The following is a 22,594-nucleotide window of genomic DNA, read 5'->3' on the forward strand; positions in this document are numbered from 1 at the left end:
CTTCCAGGAGCCAAACACCTCTGAGATGTCCAGCGATACAGCTTGCTGATCGCTGATAAGTCACTTCTGATAAATCAGGTTTATCTGGAGAAACTCCAGACATTGTAAACTCCCAATCTGGCTAAGGAAATAAAATAAGCAACTCTTCTGTATCACATCTTTGCCAAGTACCTTCCTGAGTGTTAATTCAATTACAGTCAAATTTGAAGAATCAGCACTGGTATAGAAGACAGTTGTTAGGGCTGAAACAAACCTGGCCTCAGTTTTGTTGTCAGGGACTTAGCACCTGTAAACTGCAAATCTTGCATCCACAGGAAGGAAATAAGAGCAGAGATAACAGACGATTAAAGGGACATTAAATGAGCTGCCACACCCATCTTATTAGAGAATTTAATTTAATTCTGAATTCTTAGAGCTGTATTTCTTCATGTAACTAAGCTCTTTTGATGCTGCAGGGGAGATTGCTTAAAAGAAAAGGATAAGAAATCAATTAGAAATTCATAAGATCTTAAATAAGTGGCCAACACTGGGAAAGCCATGAGAACTAGTGACAAATACCTAATTTTGCAGGATGTGAAAAGATGATGTGAGAAATTTGTTTGCGACACTACAAATTGACATGACACCCTGCTCCCCAAATCCTGTAGTTTCCATAGACTTACAGTTAAGGCATCGTAATGGTCAGTGCCGGAACTGCTAAAAAGCTGTGCAGAATTAGGGTAGTATGTTTAAAAGTATTTGGGCATTTAACTTGCACTAAAATCATTCAGATTTTAAATGAAAAGGTCCTAACTCTTAGTGCTGTTAGGTGAAAGCAAAACAACCCTTCCCCAGAAATGCAGGAGTAGAAGATTGGGAATTCCACGAGACCAATTTATTAGATAAGCATCAGTATCAATTCTGCAAAAAACAAAACAAACAAACAAAAAAACTAACTGACCAGCCAAACAAACAAAACCTGTGAACAATTTTGGGTAGACCTTACCCATATTCAGCGGTGAAGTAAAAGCAGTCAAAAATTAGAAAAACTACTTAAAATGAGAGAAATAAATTGCACTTCATAAAACCTAATTAGTATCAGTAGCTGAAAATGCATCAAGCAAACCGAAGTGATTGGGGAGGATTAATTAACTGGCAGCGTTAAGGACAGCGTTAAAAAGATTTTTAAGAATATCAGAAACAAATCATACATGGAGATATTTTCTTTTATTAACGAGACTGATCGAACTTTTTAAGTGAGATAGAAAAGGCACAAGTTTAAAATATTTCTTTTCTTCATCTGGAGAAAAAAAAAAGGTATTCTTGAACATAATGAGGTGTATTCCAGTGCACTGACATACTAAAGATAATGTTTGGTTATATCTACCAGGAGTAAGATGTTTTTGAGATATACTAGAGGTCTTAGACACCAGAACTGTAAATTCTCAAAGCAAATATCCTACTTCCTGATATTAATTTACAATAACAGTACTGGGGAGTTCCATAATTCTAGTAAAAAAGTTAATATTGTGCCAGTATTCCAAGATGGGTAATCAAGATAATCATAAACTAGTGACTGTAACACTGAACCTGAGTGGCAAAACAAAACAAAAAAAAGAGAGAGAGAGAGAGAATCAGGAAATGTGAAATGCAGAAGACTTAAATTCAATCAATTACCAGCTTACAAATTTTATGGAAAACAGATGTTGTAAAGCAAATTCGATTCTACTCTTTCAAATTACAAGTTTGTTATATAAATGCAATTGCAAGGATGCAATGGCATCTATAAAGTATCTATTTTTCAATGCCCATTAAATAAGAATTGGCTGATACTTTCTAAAATGTCACAAATGATGTTTTGAAGCTTCATACTAAGCACATTTCCTTTAGTTTTCTATGAGTAAATATACAATTATTGCCATTCATGAATGACGCAGTGGTTGCCAAGACAGGAAACTAAAAGGCCAGGATTGCCATTGATAGTAACCAAATTAGAGTTCATTAAAACAAAACGGGTATTAATGATGCCAAATTCAACACAGACACTAAACATCTATGTGTGTTACAATCTCCCAGTTTAAACTGCTCACAAGAGATAGATGCATGGGCTCAATCCTGTACATAAAATTCAGAATTAGTCCCAAACTTCCCTCGTCTTGTGTCTTGTGAATTGAGGTTATCTTTAAAAGGAGATTTAGGCTGTGATTTGTTGTATAATTATTATTGTAAAAGCAAATGTTTATTGATGTTCTTAGTTATGGAGATAACTATTACACCTCTAATTTCACAGCTAAACCTTATTAGATGGGAAGCTATTACTATGATTTACTGTGGAATTAAAATTTTCTACACTTTACCACACCTTTCATTTCATTAAATAAAGGCAGCAAAAAGAAAGGAGTACTCTCTCACTTTCTCTTTCTCTCTTTAAGACAATTGTCAATTAGTGAAGGAAGCAAGACTAAGTATGTGTTCTAGCTGAATACAAGTTGGCTGATTTCCCAGCGTTATTAAGCTGTTGATTACCATAAATGGACGAATGGCCTGAGCTAAACATTTAATTAAAAAAGTCCAATAGTTTAGTTGAAATTCACAAGATTTGACAACATGTATCTTAAAAAAGCAGCTCATGTCATAATTTCACACATTCGGCAATTGTTTGTATTCACAGAAGAGGATGCTGTTATTCATCAAACATAAATTCTGTCATGGAAGGCAACGGGATAGACAGTGAAGCAGTCTCTATGCCCAGATTCACCATTTTTTGTGAACTTGACAAGTTGCTTTTATAAAACATTCTTTTTTATTAAAAGGGATTTTTTTTCCTTTTCAAACAGTTTGTTGTGCCTAATTCACTTACATTTGACATTAAGAGACTCTTAAAAGGTACTGCAAAAATAGGGTTTCTTAGATAAGGGACAGTCACTCTAAATGTAGTCATGTAAAAATGGTAATTATACCTTATACCACAAATGGTTCACACTACTTCTTTGAAGACTGCAATACAGAATCCATTGACAATATTTAGTAAGCGTAAGCCTTCTTTTTGTTCTTTTTAGCTTAAGACTTTACTATGGATCTAAATCCTTTGATTAACATCACCTTTAGTGATTATGGTCCTGACCAGTGGAAGAAAACAGCCCTTTGAGATGGTCATGTAGAAAAGATGATCAAAATATTGCAGTAAATTTACCCATTTCTGCAGAGATTAAAACTTGTAATTAAGAATACCTTCCAATATATTTGTCAGAATGCCTCTAGTTTTAATTTTAAGTGAAGTGAAATCAGTTAAATTGATCTCAAAAAGAAACCAATTTATTAAATAAAATTACCCAACAATATCTGATTAAATTGGTTGGCTCTTTCCATTCATATTTTATATTTTACAAAGCTTATTTTTATTTTAGTTTTGTTTACCTCCTACATATACATGTCCATACTGCTCTTTACATTTTAGTAATGGCATAGTATGTTGAGAAATTGCATTATGGAACACACAGACTAAGAGGAGAGATGCAAAAATAGTACTCCTCTCAATCTATGTTTGATTATGGATTGCTTTGCCATTTTTCATCTTTAAAGTTGTATCATTTGGTATATCTAGTGATAACAAAAAAGCAACTGGTTTCATCAGTACTTTTAAGAAACTGAAAGCATCAAATGCCAAATGTATGTTGAAATACTTAAATTCAGTCACTCAAAACCCCCTCTTCCTTCAGGCTGCTCAAAACATCCCTTCTCTGTTTATTAGCTAGCTCAGGTTACACCAAAGAGCAGTGCAAAGGCCAGGGGAACATCACAATTTCACCCATGTTTTCTAGCATCTGTACTTTTTTCACAGGTGCTGCTAGAAAAGCAATAAGGCTCTGACCTTAAGGTCAAATCACAGGGTATTTAGGTGTTAGTGGAACAGAAGGGGTTTAAATAGCCATGATTTGCACGTATGGACCAAACAGAATGCAGTACAGGCATTTCATTTTTCAAAATGAATTTGGAAAAAAGGCAAATATGTGCCCAATGCATCTCCTCAATCTCCTCTTTGTTGCTTATTCAAAACAACATTTTTCTCCATATTATTTTCTAATAATCACTGGAAATATCTTAATCAGTTACATAAGGAATAAATCACTTTACACTGTGCTGCGTGCTAGTCCCAAGTTTTGCTGAAGATCACATGCATAAAAAGTATCTGGAATTTTTCTAAATCATAATCAGTTTCATAGGATAAACCTCTTTCTCAATATATAAATTTTAATTTTGAACAGGCAGTAAAAAAGTGTGCTCCATAAAAAAAACCTCTAAAAATCCATGCCTTGTGTTATTATCCTGATTTAGAATCTCTGAAGTGACCGGCACTGCTTCTCTACTGAATATTTCAGTATGCTGCAGTCTGTTAAGATGTTACAGGATATCTTTTTTTCACTCAGCAGTTGACCTTACTCCATCATCTGCTGACATTCTCTCTCTCACACACACTTAACTGGCAGAGTGCCAAGCAGGTTTTTTTTAAAGAAACAACAAAAAACAAAAGAAAGAAAACCCAATCCCAAACTCCTTTGACATCCAACTATCTTTGCAGTCAAGGTCTTCTAAATAAGTTGGTGCAGTGATACTGCATTCATTATGGCACTACACTATCGGCCATCTGCATTGTCACCAAGGTTAAACTCCAATGTCAGGAGAACTGCAGGGAAGCTACGAGTCATCCTGGGAGAGCTTCTGCATCACCAGTGAAAGAGGAAGGTGCAGACACTTTTTGTTCTTTGTCTATAGCCCAAAGTCACAAACTGCTTATAATGTATTACATATGACCAATCATAATCCATTCTTTACATTAAAAAATGCTATATAACGTCATGAGAATGCAGGGATTTTGAAAGGGCATTACAAATCCCACAGCATCAGCAATACAAATAGCACTTGGATCTAGAAATGACTTATGCACAATATTAGGATTATTCTTTGAGAGATTTTTTCCTGTTCTTTTTTAAAGTCAGTCAGACTTTATTGAAACACTATTGTAGAGAATATAAAACATTTGCAAATATTTCCAGGTACTAAAATAAATTCTTGATATGTCTATTCAAAAACAAGCTACAGATGGGTTTTGAGAAGGGATCTTGACTGTCATTTCAATGGCAGCTGAGTACCCAGCTGGATACTTCTAGACTCTTCTAGGGGCTCTTCTAGACCCACAGAATAAGAAGATTTGCCCTTGTATGTTCTTTTCTTGGCAAGATGGCAATGTCTGTCATATCTTTGAACATCAATACATGAGGCATAAGCAACTCTGCAGCCACTATCCCTAGAGTCTTGCTTTTCTTTGCTGTATTTTTTACATTCTTATTTTAGGTAACAGAATAGATTAGTTGCCGGTGCTTGCTCCCTTACATCAACCTGCGCTCTCTGAATAAGGCAATATGGCCACCTTTTCTTTCTGTCTTCTACACTTCCGTACATTCTACACTTAAGGATGTTATTTCAATTTATGTGCAGCTCACTCTGTATGGAGGAACACGAGGCCTGTTATAAAACTACTTGTGTAAGCAGCTGGATCAGTCTTAAAGACAGCAGGGCAAAGCTGTAAACTAAAAGATCACGTGTAAGAAGTTGTCATTTCCAGGCATGGTTAGTTAAAGTGAATGTAGTGGGTATCCGGCATATTCATCAACTCTTTCAGTGAATTCCCATCTATTTCAACAACTGCTGAATTCTTTGCAAATAGTCCATGAAGCTCATGGCATGCACTCTGAGTCTCCTTAAAAAGTTGTCAGCTTACAATTTATATAAATAAATAAACATATAATTTATATAAAACTACTGAGAATAGCTCATCCCATTTAATAACTAGTGAATACTGTTTATGTGTTTTCATTCACACTGCAGTAAGGTAGCATATATAATACTAATTCTTCTCTTAGTGCCTACTGCTGACAACAACAGAAAATTCACTTTAGACTGCAATGAAACATTTGAGCTCCAGAACAATCTCTGCTGTATACTGCAGCTATGTGTTCCTTACCTTCCGTTGCCTTGATCATGTATCCATTCTCTTGGTTTGGTGGTACTTCCAGAAGCTGCATGACTCTGTCCAGCAAACCATGGATAATCTCAAACCCTGGGCTCTTGTTGTAATAAAGTGCACAGAGGTGCCGGTAGTTTCTTGCCCCTACATCTGAAGAAGAAGCATAAATTACATTTTTCTGGGACATTTTATCACAGTTTAAACCTTGCCTTTTGCATCAGTTTCCTTTTGTGATACAGTGAAGCACTTGGTGCTCAAAGGAAAAATAAGTATGCAAAACTCTGATACACCTATCATAATCTGAAGAAATAACTGGATTTCTTTAACTCACTAGACTCTTGGTCAGAAATACGGATTTAAAGTATACTATAGCTTGGGCAGGAAACAGTGATAGATAACAAGCATATAGCTAAGTGTTAAAGAAATTCAGAGTAGACCAGCCAAAACACAAACACTTGGCAAGCGTCAAAAAACTCGTGACACTGATGAAAAAACTGTATAAAACTTAGTCCCAGAACATCTACGAGCACAAAACAACTAGCCCACATTTTGAAATAGCTGATAATGTTAGCATAGTAATTTATGAAAAGATCTAAATTCATGCAGGTTTCCAAATCACAACTGGTGCTTTTCATGATCATCTTGGACATCCCCAAACCCATGTGACTAGGAAAAATGTGCTATACTTCACAAACTCAGGACTGTGACAGAAGTGTGTCACGTTTAGGACAGCTGCTATTGCTGTGATTCTGCTGAACTTATTTTGCAGATACCCTCTAGGGCTGTTAAATATAGCACCTTTGAAAAACTCAGATTGCCTCCCTCATGTGCTGCTATAAAAGCACTACGTTTGCCTTAACTCAAAAACCTAGCTTCTCCCTAGTAAGTTTTCTTACATTACTCATTTCATCAAAATATATTTTCCTTTTTTATACTATACAGATATTTTTAAAATGGACTTGTAGTAATACGTCTTTAGGCTACATCATTGCCACACACACACACTGTTGGGACTAGTGTGGTCTACTAAGAAGCTTATTGCAGATCCCAGCCTTTCTCCTTTTTAGGAGGAATATTCTAGGAACAGAATAACAAACCTATTGTAACATGGCTGCCAATTCAGCTGCAGTGAAACTGAAAATACTGATTAACCTAATAAACTTGTTTGTTGCCTCCATGTCTTCTCCTTCTCAATGTTCAACTGAAAGAATGTATTCAACAAGGCTGACTTATACAAAAGGTAAATTCTGCTGAAACCAGGGAAGGCACACTCTCTCTGTGACAGTCTTTCTCTAGAAATTCATATGCTTTTAAAGTATATTCAGTATAAAGGTGCATTACATTTCAAGTTTGAACCAGATGTGCATATCTGAAGCATATATCCTGATTATCCATGCTTACCATGCTTCCATTCTCACTGTAAAGCAATCCCAGAGCGTATAAACTGGATTCCTTTCAGTTGCAGTTAAATCAGAAGTGGTGTTCCAGGCAGGCATTAGCTTCAACCACTAAAGGGCATTCAGCATGTATGACTTGACTACAGCTAGTCCAAAGTAGAGCTTAAATGCATCTAACATGGATTTCAAGTCATCAGTGTGAACTGTCTTCTCCTTTTGCACTGCACTACTTTGTAATATAGATGCACAGCCTAACAAGCTACAGTCAGATCGATTACTTGCACAGTATGATCTAAGATGCATAGATTTCCCAGAGTCCTATGGCATCTGTAATCTACTAATTGGTCTATTAGTTGGAATGTCAAGGTGGACAGTCTCATCTCTTTCTCTTCCACCTGATGCTGGTTAGATATAGGGAAGAAATGTATTTATTGAGAGCAATCATCTTCCCTTTAAAAAATTGATCAGAATGGAAATCCTTCAGATCTCTGAATACTTGTAATGTTTGAGGGGAAAGAGGGACTAAGAACTTATTCAGCAGTGAATGAATAAAGTATGAAAGAATAAAAAGAACTTCATCTGGTCTTCAAGTTAAGGTAGGGTTGTACCATGAGACATAAGGTTGCATGTGTAGGGCTTTCATATTTTTTCCAGGAAATTACTCAAAGAAATGCACAGAAAAAACAGCATATTCCAGGCTGAATTATGTTCTTCATGCAGTCAAACAGAGAAGGCATTTGTCAAGGCCTCTGGTCATGAAACATCTCACTAGGACTCAGCATTCCCAGAAAAAGGGTCCTGCACTGAACAGTGCCCAGAGAAAGTATGGTTAAAAATTCCTGTAGAGTTAGAGAATCCACAGGAGTTGCATCTGCACCTACTCTCTGAAGTATATTTCTGCATAGTTCTGGATGTAAGTGTCAGAACTAGGTACCTCTGATCTCTAGAAAGTTATTTTCTGTGGGAAAAAACTGTTTCCTGGTGCATCCAATACATGAATTGGAGGACATAAAAATCAGTAGGAGCCAAGTTCAAAACAAGAAAAGGAGTGGGTTCTGTAAGCAACATATAATTAAACAGTAAAACTCCTCCCCACAAGATTTTGTGGATGCTAATAGTTTACAAGAGTTTAAGGAGATGCTGGAAGTTCATAGGAGAGAAATATATTACGTGTTACTAAAGTCATAAAAACCCCTTCTGAGTCTGGAAGTCCCTAAGATACAAGTGACTGCAGAATGGATGGTACTCTCGAAGTATTATATACCTTATCTGTTCTCATTCTTTTCACTTGACAACCACTTTAACTAGTGTTAGAAACAGGATATTGGCTAAACAACCTTTCAGTCTGACCCATCATAGACAATCTTTGTGCTTGATGTACAGTAAGCCTAAATACAAGCAGAAACTCTTGGCACTCATTAGGTGCTCCCTGAACTGTTAATAGCTACCATACAGGAAATTAGACATTTATTAAATCTACATCTTGTTTATTTGGTGCCACTAAACATTTAATGACCAAAAAAAAAAAGAAAAAAGAAAACCTCTCAAAAAGTAAACAGGAAAAAGATTACCAAGTGGATACAAATACATGGGTTAAAAGAGTAATACAAATACAGGAGCAAGAGCCTACACAAAAGATCAAAGCACAGCCTTTTGTGAGCCAAAAGTCATTCAAAACTTCTGAAGCAGCAACTTAGCAATATAGTCAAAAGTTTTCTCAATGAGTACTGGAAGTTGAACTTACTGCTGGAGCATTCTGTCACTCAAGAACCTTTTACTGTTATTATTATAATTTGCAGTTTTAAATAATGATGGAGAATCCAATTTGGAAGTCTATGTTAAAATGGCAAGCCAGAAAAGGAAGTGCTACAGAGGTTATAGGGCTATCAATAACTGCAACATTTGATCTCTGATCTTTGCGAGCACACTGGCTTCTCAGTCCCATCACTGTGTCTCTCTATTTCCTAGCTGTACCGAGATACCAATCAGTAATACCCAATCATGCACGGTGACCAATCTGTACACATGTAGTATTGGGAAATTGAAAAGAAAAAAGACCCTTTTCCTTCCTCCAAGTTTTTATTTCGCCTTAGGAAAGCAAGTTTTGGGGCTAGACATTCTTTCGTGTGTGTGTGTGTGATTCATTATGCTAGCAGAATTTGTGGCAACTATCTGAATTTCACTGCATTATTGTTTAGTCAGTGGTGTCTTCGGATCACTATTCTTAACTAAGAATCAGAAAGAAACATATACAGCAATTTTTATACTTCATGATTTCCAACCAACTGTAAAAATGCTTGGTAAAGGAAAGGATGCATTTTCAAGTACTCCATAAAGCTATGTGTTATGAAGCTTATTCTTTTACAGAGTTATATTAAAACAAAAGAAGTTCATTCACTACACACCACAGGAAGAGAGAAGAAAGTATTAGGGAAATGTATGCAAAAGCTGGCAGATGTTAGAAATGCTTCACTTCTTTATAACTCACTTAAGAGATCTCTTGTGTCATGCCATGAAACAATTCTATTTTTTAAATGAGCCTGCCAAGTATGTCAGCCTAAATTATACATATGTATTTCTGAGACTTCAAAGTACTTCCTGGAGATGCTGCTGTAAAACAATCCAAAGGATGGGCAGCTGGATAGGAATATGCGAGCCAAAAGAGAGCAATGGAAGATAAAGCAGTGTCGTATGGTGCTCCCTAGCAAATTAGAGATGCTTCAGAAAAATGATCTGGTGATCTGAAAGGGAGCACCTGTTCTTTTAAACTTGTCTCAGCCTCACAAAAATGCCAAATTATTTTCTGCATATGATTAAAGTTTGCTGACAAACTTTTTGGAAAAATGCTTCAAAATATGGTATCAGCTATACTCACAAATTATGTACGTTATGTTAAAGGTACACACTACCGAAGGCTTCTCAGCTTCTAGTAGGTCACTGGTCAGAGGTGATTATTTGATAGGATTAATTTCTTTAGTTGTGGTAAAGGAGAGAAAAGGGATTCCTCATTTGAACTAGTGGTGTAAGGTGATGATTTATATGCTGAACTAGTGTTAACTATGCTACTAGAGGAGACTATATAATGTTACAAGCTACCTACACAGATACACAAATGAAACAATATTCACTGCCACATTTCCTCCAGCTCTGAGAAGCAACATTTATGTTCAGATTTGGTTCTATTTAGTTATATTAAATCTGGCACACGTTTTGCTTATTTAGTACATCAAACCTTTCTGCCAGATATGTCTGGAGAGAAGAATGGTCTGTTCACCTTAGTAAGCATGAGTTCTATGTAAGAAGATATTTTTTTAAAAACAGTGCGTTTAGAAGAGCTAGATTCATTCACCCCTGAATGACTACAAGATGCCATTTCAAATGCAGTTAAAGTCAGTACTCGCTTGACCCATACTTTTTAAATTATTAATTGGAAATTCTGCATGCCAAAATCATGAAATAATAAAATTAAATTAGTCAGTCTGATGACATAAGCCTTCTGCAGGAAATCTCATTCCATATGTGAGAGGACAACCCCACATTCTTCAGTATTTGCAGAATTACCTGTTATTTCTTTCTCCCCATCCCTTTCAAATTATTTATTAAGCAAGTTTAATTTTGGAAGTAAATTTGGGGAAAAAATTAGTTATTCTAAATACACCATTAAAAACAATTTCAGATATTGTTCACAGTCTGCCAACGCCCAACCTGTAAGAGGGCTGCCCAAGAGGACAGGATACAAAGCTGCTGGCTCAGAAGTCTTATTTCATCTGCTGCAATGATTCTCATCAAAATGAAGTACACCACAGAATCAGACTTAAAACTGTTAAGCAACCATTCACATAAAACAAAAGCTTAAAAGAGCTACAGTTAAAACACACACACACACACACTAAAATTAATCAGTTATTTAACTTGCAAATTTTATGAAGCCAGAATAAACACACTCCTTATTCCAAGATAAATAGCCCTACTCTCAGTCCTGAAGAATGCTAATGGTATTCTGCCATCTGTACCAAGTTTATTTCCATACTAGCTAACTTCATGCCCAAGAAGGAATGAGCTGTACCACCAAACTGTCTGTATTTAATAAAAAAGTCTACATGCTCTGCTAAGACTGCTTATTTTGCTTGGCAAGGCTTTTTTTTTTTTTTTTTTTNTAAGTAATCTACAAATTAAATTCATCAACAAAACAATTTACTTGCCATTTTGTTTATGCCTTATATAAACCTTTGTTTTGCAGATCCCAAATACCTTAAACATAACCACTAAAATCTGAAACCAGATAACAGAACAACAGAACCATATCTGCTGCTGAATTTAAAGTAGTGTCAGCCTTTCTCATGGAGAGGCAAAACTGGTTCCAGAGTTGTAACTCAGTGGTCCTCCTCAAAAGCTGTACCTGTGCATTTGTTTTCCATTAATATGCCATACAAAAAGAAACGAATCAGTAAAGTTCTTCAGAAAGCTTTCTGTTAATATTTACAACTCTGTGTATACATTTTACTCCAACACATTTTTCCGGATAAAAAAGATAATCTAAAACTTTTAGCCTATACAGTAAAAGAAATACAAAAACGCCCCATCACATAGGAAGACTTTCACTGAAGCTTTTGAAAAGTGACCTAGCTACTTTGGCTGTTTCACATAAAACAATTAAGGTTACTGCATGATTCTAAGGCAGGCATGCTCTCTTAGCACAGTTGGATAAAGTGGAAAGATAAGGAAATTTTTACTTCCTTATACAGTTTTACACATGGACTTGATTCAGTCTTTATCTAATATTTGCAGTACATGCCTAATTCTTCATATTGGTTGTCAGTTCTCCAGAAGATCCTTCTGGAGAACAAATACAAGCAATCCAGTTTTAAGGTGATGGAGAGGTGGACAAAGGACTCTTGTTGAGGCAGGTAATCATGCTGACCATTAACGTTTTTCCTCTGAGTTACAGGTCTCCATAATAAAATCAGACTGCAACTATAACCTGAGATTTCCAGTCTCAAGACTTTTATTTACTTTTTTTTCTTAATACTGCTTTTTATTTGGCAGTATTGCTAGTCTTTGAGACTGCAGCAGTTTAACCAGTCACTAGTACTGTAACAGTAACATGTCTTTAGTGTTTACTAGTCACCAAGTTTGTGTCATTTGAAAACACTACCAGTAGAGAATTTCTCTCATGAGTTACAGACCTGATAAGAATGCAAAGGACCACTCAATCAAGAGCAAATCAGTATGGGTGCTTTTATGTAAGCGATTTAGATTAGGTTCTTTTTTGGTGCAAATCTGCCTTGTGCTTATACCTAGGAGCCTTGCAATATGCACAAGTGACTTCTCTGGTGCTGGAACCAGTCGCACACAGGTATACCAACCAGAGCAGCTCACCTGTAACATCTTGCAAAGTCTTACAGTAGTTGGTTCCCTCCACTTGCATAGTGTGTACCAATGCCTGGCAATTGGAATAAACAGCATTGCTGGTAAAGATGAAATATAGCTATTAAAGCCTGTAACTGTAACAGATTACAGCAAATCAAACCGCCCTCTTTTCCTCTCTGTGCTGTACCAGTAAGTAATGCACATACCCAATGGTTCCGTCTACGAATTTACCTGAGGTTCATAATAAACTAACTACCCTACATTTTTCACCGTCATTCCTTCTGTTTATTTAAAATACTCAATCTACTTTCATGTTTTTCCATTCTTCTGGAAAAGAATTTAGCAAGTAAACACACACTTCTACTCCCAGAGAGTGTACAACAAAGTACAACCCCATGGAGTTGTACTAGGTTCCCTGAGGGATGCAAGATGAAAAAAAAAAAAAAAAAAAAAATCAAGGATTGTGGATCAGCAAGATAAGATGTATTTTAACATGAAAACTCTTCTAGAAATGTTTCTTCTTAAATAGAAGTTAAAATGGTGCAAATCAGGCTTCTTTTAGAAATCCTTAAATCCCTTAAAAGAGGAAATTAAAAACCTGTGAACGCTGAGAAAACTTCTCTTACCTGTACTGGCATCTTTTACTACAATGTCAGAAATCTCAAAGAGTTTCAAAGGCAAGGGCATCTTTCGATTAGCAGCAATAGTTTTCAGTAGTCCTGGAAGGAGGCTTGTCCGTGCCACCTGCAGGACAAACATGGGTGCTGCAAGTGAAATACCTTCCAACATAGTGAGTGCTACATTTCCTAATTTCTTATTTTATTCATTTGCCCCCCCCCCAAAAAAAAAAAGTTTAAAAGTAGTCAGGTGCAAATATTGCAGTAATCTCTTATGCTTCAGCATCGTTTAGAATTATTAAACCCCCAAAAGTACATTTTCTGTACAGACTGTATACTGTGTGTGTTGTCTGAACACATACATGAGCTTAATAATAGCTTTTTGCAGGTGCCAGAGCTACAGCACAGAGTAGGATAACAAACAATACTCAAAGAATTGCAAAAAGGTTCCCTTAAAATATAATCCTACTTATGCAAAAGGTAAACACTAAATGACATTTTCTAAACATTAAATGCTATCTGAAATATTATGTTGACATATCCTGATATAAATCAATGATATAGGCAGAACCTAAGTTCAGAATGGCTGATGATATTGTATTTGAGCTCTCACTCTCTGTCTTAGCAAATATAAAATGATTTAGAAATGGATATTAAAATACTTGAAGAACAATATAGATTTCCCGAAAAAAGAGCAATAATGGTTAACAATTTTTAAAAAGCGTATTCTGTGCAGAGCTCAGAAAGATTACAGATTGCCAGGTCTAATAATTCCATTTATGCTAACTAGCATTTCTAAATGTGGGAGCTGATCAATCATCTGGGTGGAATTTTCTGTAATAAAACAGCTCAATCTTGCCACATGCTGTCATAATCTGTATGCTACCTCACTTCACTGAAAAGTTAATAGTATTTCACACTGAATAGGGTATTACACTGAAGGAATAACAGCAAATGAGTGCTAGCAAGTCTGGCATATAAATACCCAGATACTCTTTAGTTCATTAAAAAGCTGTTGTACATTTTATAAATTTTATTTTCTGCTAGTTCCTTTCTACCTTAAATAACAGGATCTGTGACACCATTACTCTCTCAAAATTGAACCTGAATTAAGTCATCTCACCTGAAATTCTGCAGTTTTGGGGTTTGCTATGCGTACTGCATTTGTTGCAGAGATATCCATGCCAAGTTTATCTGCAATATCTTCTTGAGAACACTTGAGACGAAGAGACAAAAAACCCACCAAGGTCAAGCAGTTAAAATAGACAGTGAGCCAATGATGAAACTTGATATCAAGAATGAACAATACAAGCATAGCAGTGGCTCTGAGGCCCTATAATATGCTCTCTCATCTGCAACACCCACTCATAATCTAAATTAAGCCTCAGCTTTAAGAATAAGTGGGCAAACTGGTTTATCTACAAATGTTAATAACTAAGTAAAATAACGTTTTTTTTTTTTTTTTTTTTTTTTTTTTTTTTATTTTTTTTTTTTTTTTTTTTTTTTTTTATCTTATGTCCACATTTGGTAGAATCTAAGCATTTTTTTTGTTCAGGCTTCTATCATAGATTTCTAGTGTTTTAAAAACAGAAGCTCAGATTTTGTCCCCTGACTTGCATTGGTTAAAATATTCTGAAAATAGTACTTATAAAAGAAATGGTACCTAAGCATTCTCACAAAGAAAACAATTCTGTATGAAAAACAGGTCATATGGCCAAGCCTTTCATTTTCATGGCAGTATAAGAGTCTCATAGTTCATTGTTGTTGTTTTCTTTTCTTTTTTTTTTCTTTTTTCCTTTTTTTTTTTTGAGCTGGAATTTGGAACCTATTTTCAAGGTGTATTTTTAAGCTGGTCAGTAAAGCAATACACATGCACTTTATCAAGCTCTGCCAATGTCTGTGCACATACAGCAGCAGATGCTACCGATAAGATCCACACTACAGCTTTCCAGAATTTATAGCTTCATTAATGTATTAAGAAACTAATAGCAGACTAGGCATGTAATTGAGGATTTACTAGTATACTGCAGTCTCCCAGAAGTGTTCTTTTTGCACTGGCAGCACTCTGAAACGGGTATTGATAGACCAAATGTGAGGAAAATGAGAGATGATACTATCTGGAAGAGTGGATTTTTGAATAGAACAGAAATCTTAAATAAATGCTGACCTCAGGAGAAGAAAATTGTGCTCAACAGTTTTCAGGCATGTAGCTAAACTATACTATGTTGTTATGATGGAATTAAACACATTTTGGCTAAATCAGAACTTCTCACAGAAAATAGTGTTATTCTGTAAGGGTGATAATTTGAGGCTCAACCCAAAGAATGGATTGTGTGTGCAAATGCATAAACAGTACTTGTTATGTCACACCGGGCTACATAATGTTGTAGCATAAACGATACTGGTCATAGGCAGAGGCCTCACTTCTACGTTTAAATAAAGTGACAGTGACTCAGTAGGATGTGGATGTTGTCATGCCATGGCAGAAATAAAAAGATATAATGTGATAATATGGTATGTTGTGTGACCTTACAAAATTCTAGTGTTGCAGTTCATAAAGGTCCTTCTGTTGTGATGATGTAATCATCATCATGATGTTTTAATTTCAGAAGATTGAGAAACTTAACAGAAGTTTTAATAGAATATGTATGTGATGGTGGCTACATGTATGCTAAAGTGGCCACAAAGTGCACTTCGAGGAAAAGGCTTTCATCAAACCTTGAAACAGAAAAATATAAGAATGTATAGTGTATGTTCAATAGCTGACTATGCAAATATCCACATACTGACAGCTACGGTACACTTTTGGCAGGGAGAAGAGGAATTTAACTTTTTTTTTAAATGGTAGATCAAGTTCTCTGATCCAGTTCTCAGCTATAGCAAAGGGATACGAACAAGTGGCTGTGACAAAGATGGCATTCACTACCAAACATTTCATTTCGTCAAAACATAATCCCGCTGCAAAATTTCTATATGAGAAATTATACTAGCTGTTGGACTGGCACATGTGGCTGCAGAGACCTAATTTTTGGTAAACCCTGTTCATGGTGTTGTAACAAATAATATGATTAATACCTGCAACCACTGTTATTAATGAGTAATATTTTTAAATTGTTCTTCCATATGGGAAAATACTCTCATGAAATTTACAGAGGAATCGTTGTTCCACTAGTGTGCATTATGTCCTTTTTACAAGAATTCTTAAGATTAACTCTTTTGCTGACTGAATAACTGCATATTAACTTTACATTTAGTGCAAGAAATCATGGGCAAGTAACAACATTCAGAAAAAGAGACAAATTGAAACAGCATCATCTCTAAACAGTAGTAATAATCATCAGGAATTAATAAATTTTGATGTCTGTTTTCCAGATTATCAAACTATGATGAACTTTACATCTGGTAATTTCATACTCTCAGTATTAAACTAAACTAAAAAACATACTACTTCAATTCTTTTCACCTTTAATTTGGTATGTAGTTCTAAGTATAAGAGTCAGTCAGTCAATTCCTCTGACCTACAACTCTCAAAATAGGATAATGTACTATCAAAGCACTAGCAAACAATCACCTGCCCAAACAGTATCAGCTAATACTGGTACATAAATACATGACTATCCTCTAGAGTTTTGGCCGCATCACAGTTCCATCATGCAACTAAGAAAAACATGAAATCAATATAATATACCAGGGCAAAAGTGAGAGCTTCAGTAAATCCAGCAGCTGCCAAGTCCAGTCTGAGAAGTTCTGTGAGCTTATTGAGAGGGAGCTAAAATGAAACAAAAAACAGTTTTAAACTTCCATCTAAAAACATTTTTCTATTTTTTCCTGAGGAGTTTCTGCCTGTTACATTACAGCAAAGTCACTAGGGAGGTACTATGCTTGTGTGCTTATAATTTTTGAAAGCGTCAGCCAGCTGCCTTTAGGCTTGCCTGAAGAAATGAATCTCCCAATTAGAGATTTAATATGGGCTCCCTATTTAAACCCTGGGTTTTTTGTTTTGTTTTGTTTTTTCCAAGTACCAGCAACCACTGATCCTGGACTTATTCAGATCAGTGGGGCATCTGTTTTGTATCCTATCCATGGTAAATACTTCTCAAGGCAAAGCATGTCAAAATATTTAATTCCTAGGTTCTGTTTTCCCCAAAGCCCTTCTGGCATGCACTAGTCATTTACTGACAACAGAGCGTTTATTTGAAGGGGCAATCTTACTTGATTAGCTATGGTGTACGTTTTTGGAATAGTCATCTGAATGTTGTTATAACCATAAGCTATTGCTGCATCTTCTACGATGTCACATGCATGGATAATGTCTGGTCTGGTAGGAGGGATTTCAACCTCTATAGTGTTCCCGTTCCCTATGATGTGTGACTTCAAACACATCCTAGTCAGCAGCTTTGCAAGGTTTGATGGAGTTTCACTGAAACAAAACAAAAGAATAGTAATTTATAGATCTCACACTGTACTGTTTTTTTTTTTTTTTTTTTAAGTAATCAGTGTTTCTGCTACATTGCCTTGTATTCTGAAGGATTTCCAAGTGCTTTATGGAGTGCATATAGACTTCAGATTCCATCAGAACCAACCCTCAGATGAATCATGGCAGTCATTTTTTCCTTCACCTTGCAAGAATTGTGGAAGGCTATAAAGGATCATTCACCTTTTTTGAAAATAGAAGTCTTAAAAAGTTGATCCCATTACCCAACTTAACCTCTGAATTTTTGATAAATAAAATCACAAAGTGTAAGTATCTTTAAAACAACACAATAATCAATGTTTTCAGTTAGTTTTATCCTGATTGTTGCCTATCAGTAGAAACTATGTTTCATTTGCAAGAACACACCTGATTCCTAGTTTCTTGTTAATGAACTCAGGTTTCACCTTCTCTCTTCGGTAAGCCAATTCCTAAAAAGAAAAGCAAAGCTTTACAGAATACACAACACTTGCCATTTCTGCCCAAGAGAAATTAATTTTGACATTTTGCTAATTTAGCATCTTTTAATTATGATACCCAAATGACATCCACAGAAGACAAGTGTGGTACATTAAGCTAAACCTAGTATTTTAAAATAACAGGATTATTGAAAATAATGTTGTAGTATGTGATGTGAAAGCTGTTCTCAGTTAAGCTAGAGGTCTGAATACAGCAAGAAATCCCTGTTATTGAAATTTCTGATAAAATATACACAAGTAACTGAGTTTCTGAAAGTTTCTAGTCACCAGTTCATCCTAGGACAAAGCCCTAAAGTGGTGAATGGTCATGCATGAGACCTCATGGTCTAGTACAGATCAAATGACTTTTAGAAGGAGGAAGAAAGAAAACTTTCCTTTCTCCCTCCATATTCACACACAAATCCTCTACCAATATTTTCCTTAGAAGCTTGTAACATTTTTTAAAAAAATATTTTATATGTAAGTACTTAAATAAGGTGTTTCCAAATTTCTAGATAACATAGATGCTTGAAAACATTGGTGTCTAAAGCTTTGGGGATTATTTTGGTCTGTTTTATCTAGGTAAACTACATTGGTTATTATAGGGATTTCTGTTTTGTTGCATGTCTCTTCAGGATTCTACATCTTTTCTTGCATGATTAGAGAAGTGGAAGCTAATAAGGACTTTTTTCTTTTTAGGATTAATTTGGGCACTGGGCACATTACTAAAAGAAAAAGCTGAACCACCAATAGAGAAACTCTCAGTAAAAGTAAGTCACTTTCCCTGTAATCAGGTTGTATTTGCTTGATATACCTGATTTTATGAATCCAGCCAGATCTCCATTTGTCTTCAGTCATTTATAAGAAATAGAAGGGATTGCTTTCTTTATACTTATTAGGAGAACAAAAAAGTAAGACCCTGTTACCGCAAAGAGGTCTGCCTGGAACCTCGAATGCAGGCAAATTTGCACTTGAAGTCCACATCATGTCTGAACACATCTTTATATAGTGGGAGTCTATAAATTGAAAGACTGAAAAATCCATCACGAAAAGGCTATTTTAACAAGGCATTATAACTTCCAGATCTGATAAGTAAGTTATGCTGAGGCTGATCTCAGCTGTCTGCTAGTTTAAGCCTGAAGGACTCCCTGCATTCATTTCTCCTGATTTAGAACAGGTAGGTTTTAAAGGCTTTAGATTATGACACTTGATTACAATCTTTACTTATTCCTGAAGAAGTTCATAGTAGCAGCTACCACTTAAAATTTCGAATCCTAAATATCTTTTTAGAGTATCAGACTATGTCAGTAAGACTGTATTTTTAGCTGTATCATAAATGGTTAACAGTTAAGATATTAGTGGAGCTGCATGATGGGTTTCCTAGATAAGGGGAGAATGGGGCACTGTGTTTTCTTTTATGGGTCTAGGAAAGACCCTGACTCACTAATACCTAAACATTCCCAAACTAAGGTTTTCTACTGTACTCAGAATCTATTTAAACTACTTGTATAGTAAGAAGAAGTAGACAACGTCACCCTAATCAAACTTTGTGTAAACAAAAATCTTTTTCCAAGGACAGTGAGATATCCTCTCACTATACTTACTGGATAGGTGTGCGTCTTCCCATTAGGATAAATTACTTCTGCTGCTTCAACACTGTGAGAGTAGGAAAAAAGAACTGAAAATGTTTTTAAAACATGGACAAATATATTGTTTCTGACTGGAGATTTAAACTCACCTGAATGGCTTCTCACAATATTCACTAAACATTGTGACTAGAATATCAAGGACAATTTTTGCCTACAAAAAATAAAAATAATAATCACAATGAAATCTGTCAGCTGTTTGTGTTGAATTAGACAAAATATCATAACCGAGAAAATGAAAAAAAAAGTGTTGTCTGACTCTGTTCATTCTATTCTATTTAATAGTTTAACAGCAACCACGTCCTGGTAGTCTAGAACACAGTTTGAATTTTAAGAAGTGTTTTGCTTCTGCTACAAAGGTATATGCAAAACTTGAAAACTTGAAATCTCTGTTTTTCAAGGTTCGGCAACATTTGCACATTTTTGCTAAACTCTGTTCCCAAGATATGCAGGGGTCTTTATTACCCACTGGAATTGAACTTTCCCAACCTTTTGCCTCATTAGTCATTTCACTGAAGTTCAAATGAGAATGTACAGAATAAAGGACTGTGCATTGTTTAAGAATATATTATCAATTTAACTTCTTTTGCAAAATCTTTTGGTTATTTTTAAGGGGTTAGGATAACAAAAGGATCAGGAGATTCAGATCAATGTCTACAAGGCATCAAAAACAGCTTTTGTAGCTTGAGGATAATTTCCTTCACTTAAAAAAAAAAACAAAAAAAAAAACCCCAAAAAACCTACCATTTTCATTTTTACTATTAAAGCAAGCAGTGACAAAAAGCTGAGTCATTAGTTTGCTTAGAAGCCACTTCCCAACATGCAAACTTATTTATCAGTCATTAACATATCATTGTGTAATTGGGTAAGTTAAAGGGGTTTTTGCTCTCAAATGTCAAGATACACACTTCAGGGAAATTATCAATGAATGCACAACATATTCAAAAGAACAAGTAACTGTAACTGCTAGGCTTTCATGCTTTGGCTTCAAGTTACAGAATGTGCATATTAAAGACTTCTGTTTGATTCTTATTTGCAGAGCATCCCTGCTTAAAAAAGATAACCAAGTGGAAAAAGTGTCTTTTCCCCTCCCTCAACTTAAATTTAAGTGAGAGACAAAATGATTCTTTACAAAGAGTGTTCTGGCAAAACAGTCCAGTAAATGTTACCCTTTTTGAAGCCTTTCAGATTTAGAAAACTGTCTAACAACAAGAAAAGCTCCTAGTTTATTTACATTACTTTCTTGTAGAAACTGAACACTTAATGTCACGTCTTCTATAGAGCAAGCCTAGAACTGTGCTGAGGGAATTTCAAATAGTCCCACAACTTATCCTGCCTTTCAAAAAATGAAGTCTGCTCTTTAACGTAACTGCCTGTCTATTGTAGCTCTTTGTACTCAAGTCATATTTCCCAAAGAGAAAACAACGATATTACAGCATATCAAAAGCAGGAAAGTTTAATTTACCTTCGTAATATCTGTGCCTGTGCATTCAATAAAGACATTTCTGGTGTTTAGGCTTATTTTTGTATGTTCTCCTAAAACATGTAAAGACAGCAACATGTAAAGAAATGTTATTACTTTTATTTAAATGACACTGATATTGACTCCATTTATGATTCAGCAAGACCACTGTCTTCTTAAAAGCCACTACTTCTACTGCATTGACATTCACAATTCCTGTCAGATTAGCAGTTCTATTTTTAAATTTGTAAATCAAAAAGAGTAAAAAGATCTGAAATGGTGGTGCATTTTGTTTGGATAAGGCAGACCAGACTGAGTGATGGTTAAACCTACACATTTAAAGATATGCAAATTACATGCATTATCAGTATCTGATTGAGAAAAGCAAACTAGCAAAGCAACAGCCATCTGCTGGTTACAAAGTGGTTCTGCAGTTGCGCTTCCAGAGGATTTCATCTTTCCTGGCTTTAATTAAAGTAACACATCTGCATTTGATAGGGAAGCATAGGAAAGCAGCCTTGGCCAGGAATGAACGAAATTGATTTAAAAAAAGTGATTTAGACTGATGAATATCCAAAGCTACTTTAATGAAGAATCAAGATACCTTGACACTATCTCCTGAGAAACTGTAAGTTTGTCTGCACTACTGATTTTGTACTTAGAAAGGGCTCTTTTTAGGTATGAATTTTCTTTGTGTCTGTATCTGAGTCAACAGATATGCACTCTGGCATACCAGTGATGCACTCAGAACTGTTTCTGTGCTAGAGTAAGCAAGGTATGCACAGAGGGACATTATCGAAAGCAGCCCACTTGCAAATTGGATGCAAAGTCCCCTGGTAGTTGGTTCCCTCTACAAGTGGAGTTCTGTTAGTGACGGCAGGCAATCTAGAGTAGTTGTACAGAAATCTGCTTCGCATTGCCTTTTAGTTATAGATGTGCCTTGCATACTTTGAATGAACTGCATTGCCAGTGATCATGCAGTGTGGACATACGGTCCTAGAATCACACAGCATTTTGCCGAACAAAACCTCAGTCCTCCTCTTCTCCCATTGTGCTACTCAGTAATTGCCATGGGAGGCAATGGGAACCACACACTTAGATGCACATGGGCATTCCTGCTTCCATTGTTTGACCTTGAACAAGTCACTTAGCTTTTCGGTTTCAGTTTC

The 22,594-nt window shown here is 35.6% G+C and overlaps 1 protein-coding gene across 1 annotated transcript in view; it reads right to left on the reverse strand.

Annotated features, from left to right (window-relative positions):
- FARSB (phenylalanyl-tRNA synthetase subunit beta) overlaps nt 1-22,594 on the reverse strand; it is a 40,451-nt gene that overhangs the window by 12,334 nt on the left and 5,523 nt on the right. The window contains exons 8-16 of the mRNA XM_085298689.1: nt 21,429-21,499; nt 20,056-20,117; nt 19,922-19,973; nt 18,229-18,290; nt 17,601-17,808; nt 17,077-17,157; nt 14,512-14,604; nt 13,398-13,515; nt 6,002-6,154 (exon numbers count right to left, since the gene is read on the reverse strand). Coding sequence (XP_085154815.1) covers nt 6,002-6,154; nt 13,398-13,515; nt 14,512-14,604; nt 17,077-17,157; nt 17,601-17,808; nt 18,229-18,290; nt 19,922-19,973; nt 20,056-20,117; nt 21,429-21,499 — 900 coding nt within the window. The remainder of the gene's footprint in view (nt 1-6,001; nt 6,155-13,397; nt 13,516-14,511; nt 14,605-17,076; nt 17,158-17,600; nt 17,809-18,228; nt 18,291-19,921; nt 19,974-20,055; nt 20,118-21,428; nt 21,500-22,594) is intronic.

Source organism: Rhea americana, unplaced genomic scaffold (genome assembly GCF_003343005.1).
Source record: "Rhea americana isolate MKP2758 unplaced genomic scaffold, rheAme1 scaffold_14, whole genome shotgun sequence".
In the NCBI taxonomy this organism is placed as follows: domain Eukaryota; kingdom Metazoa; phylum Chordata; class Aves; order Rheiformes; family Rheidae; genus Rhea; species Rhea americana.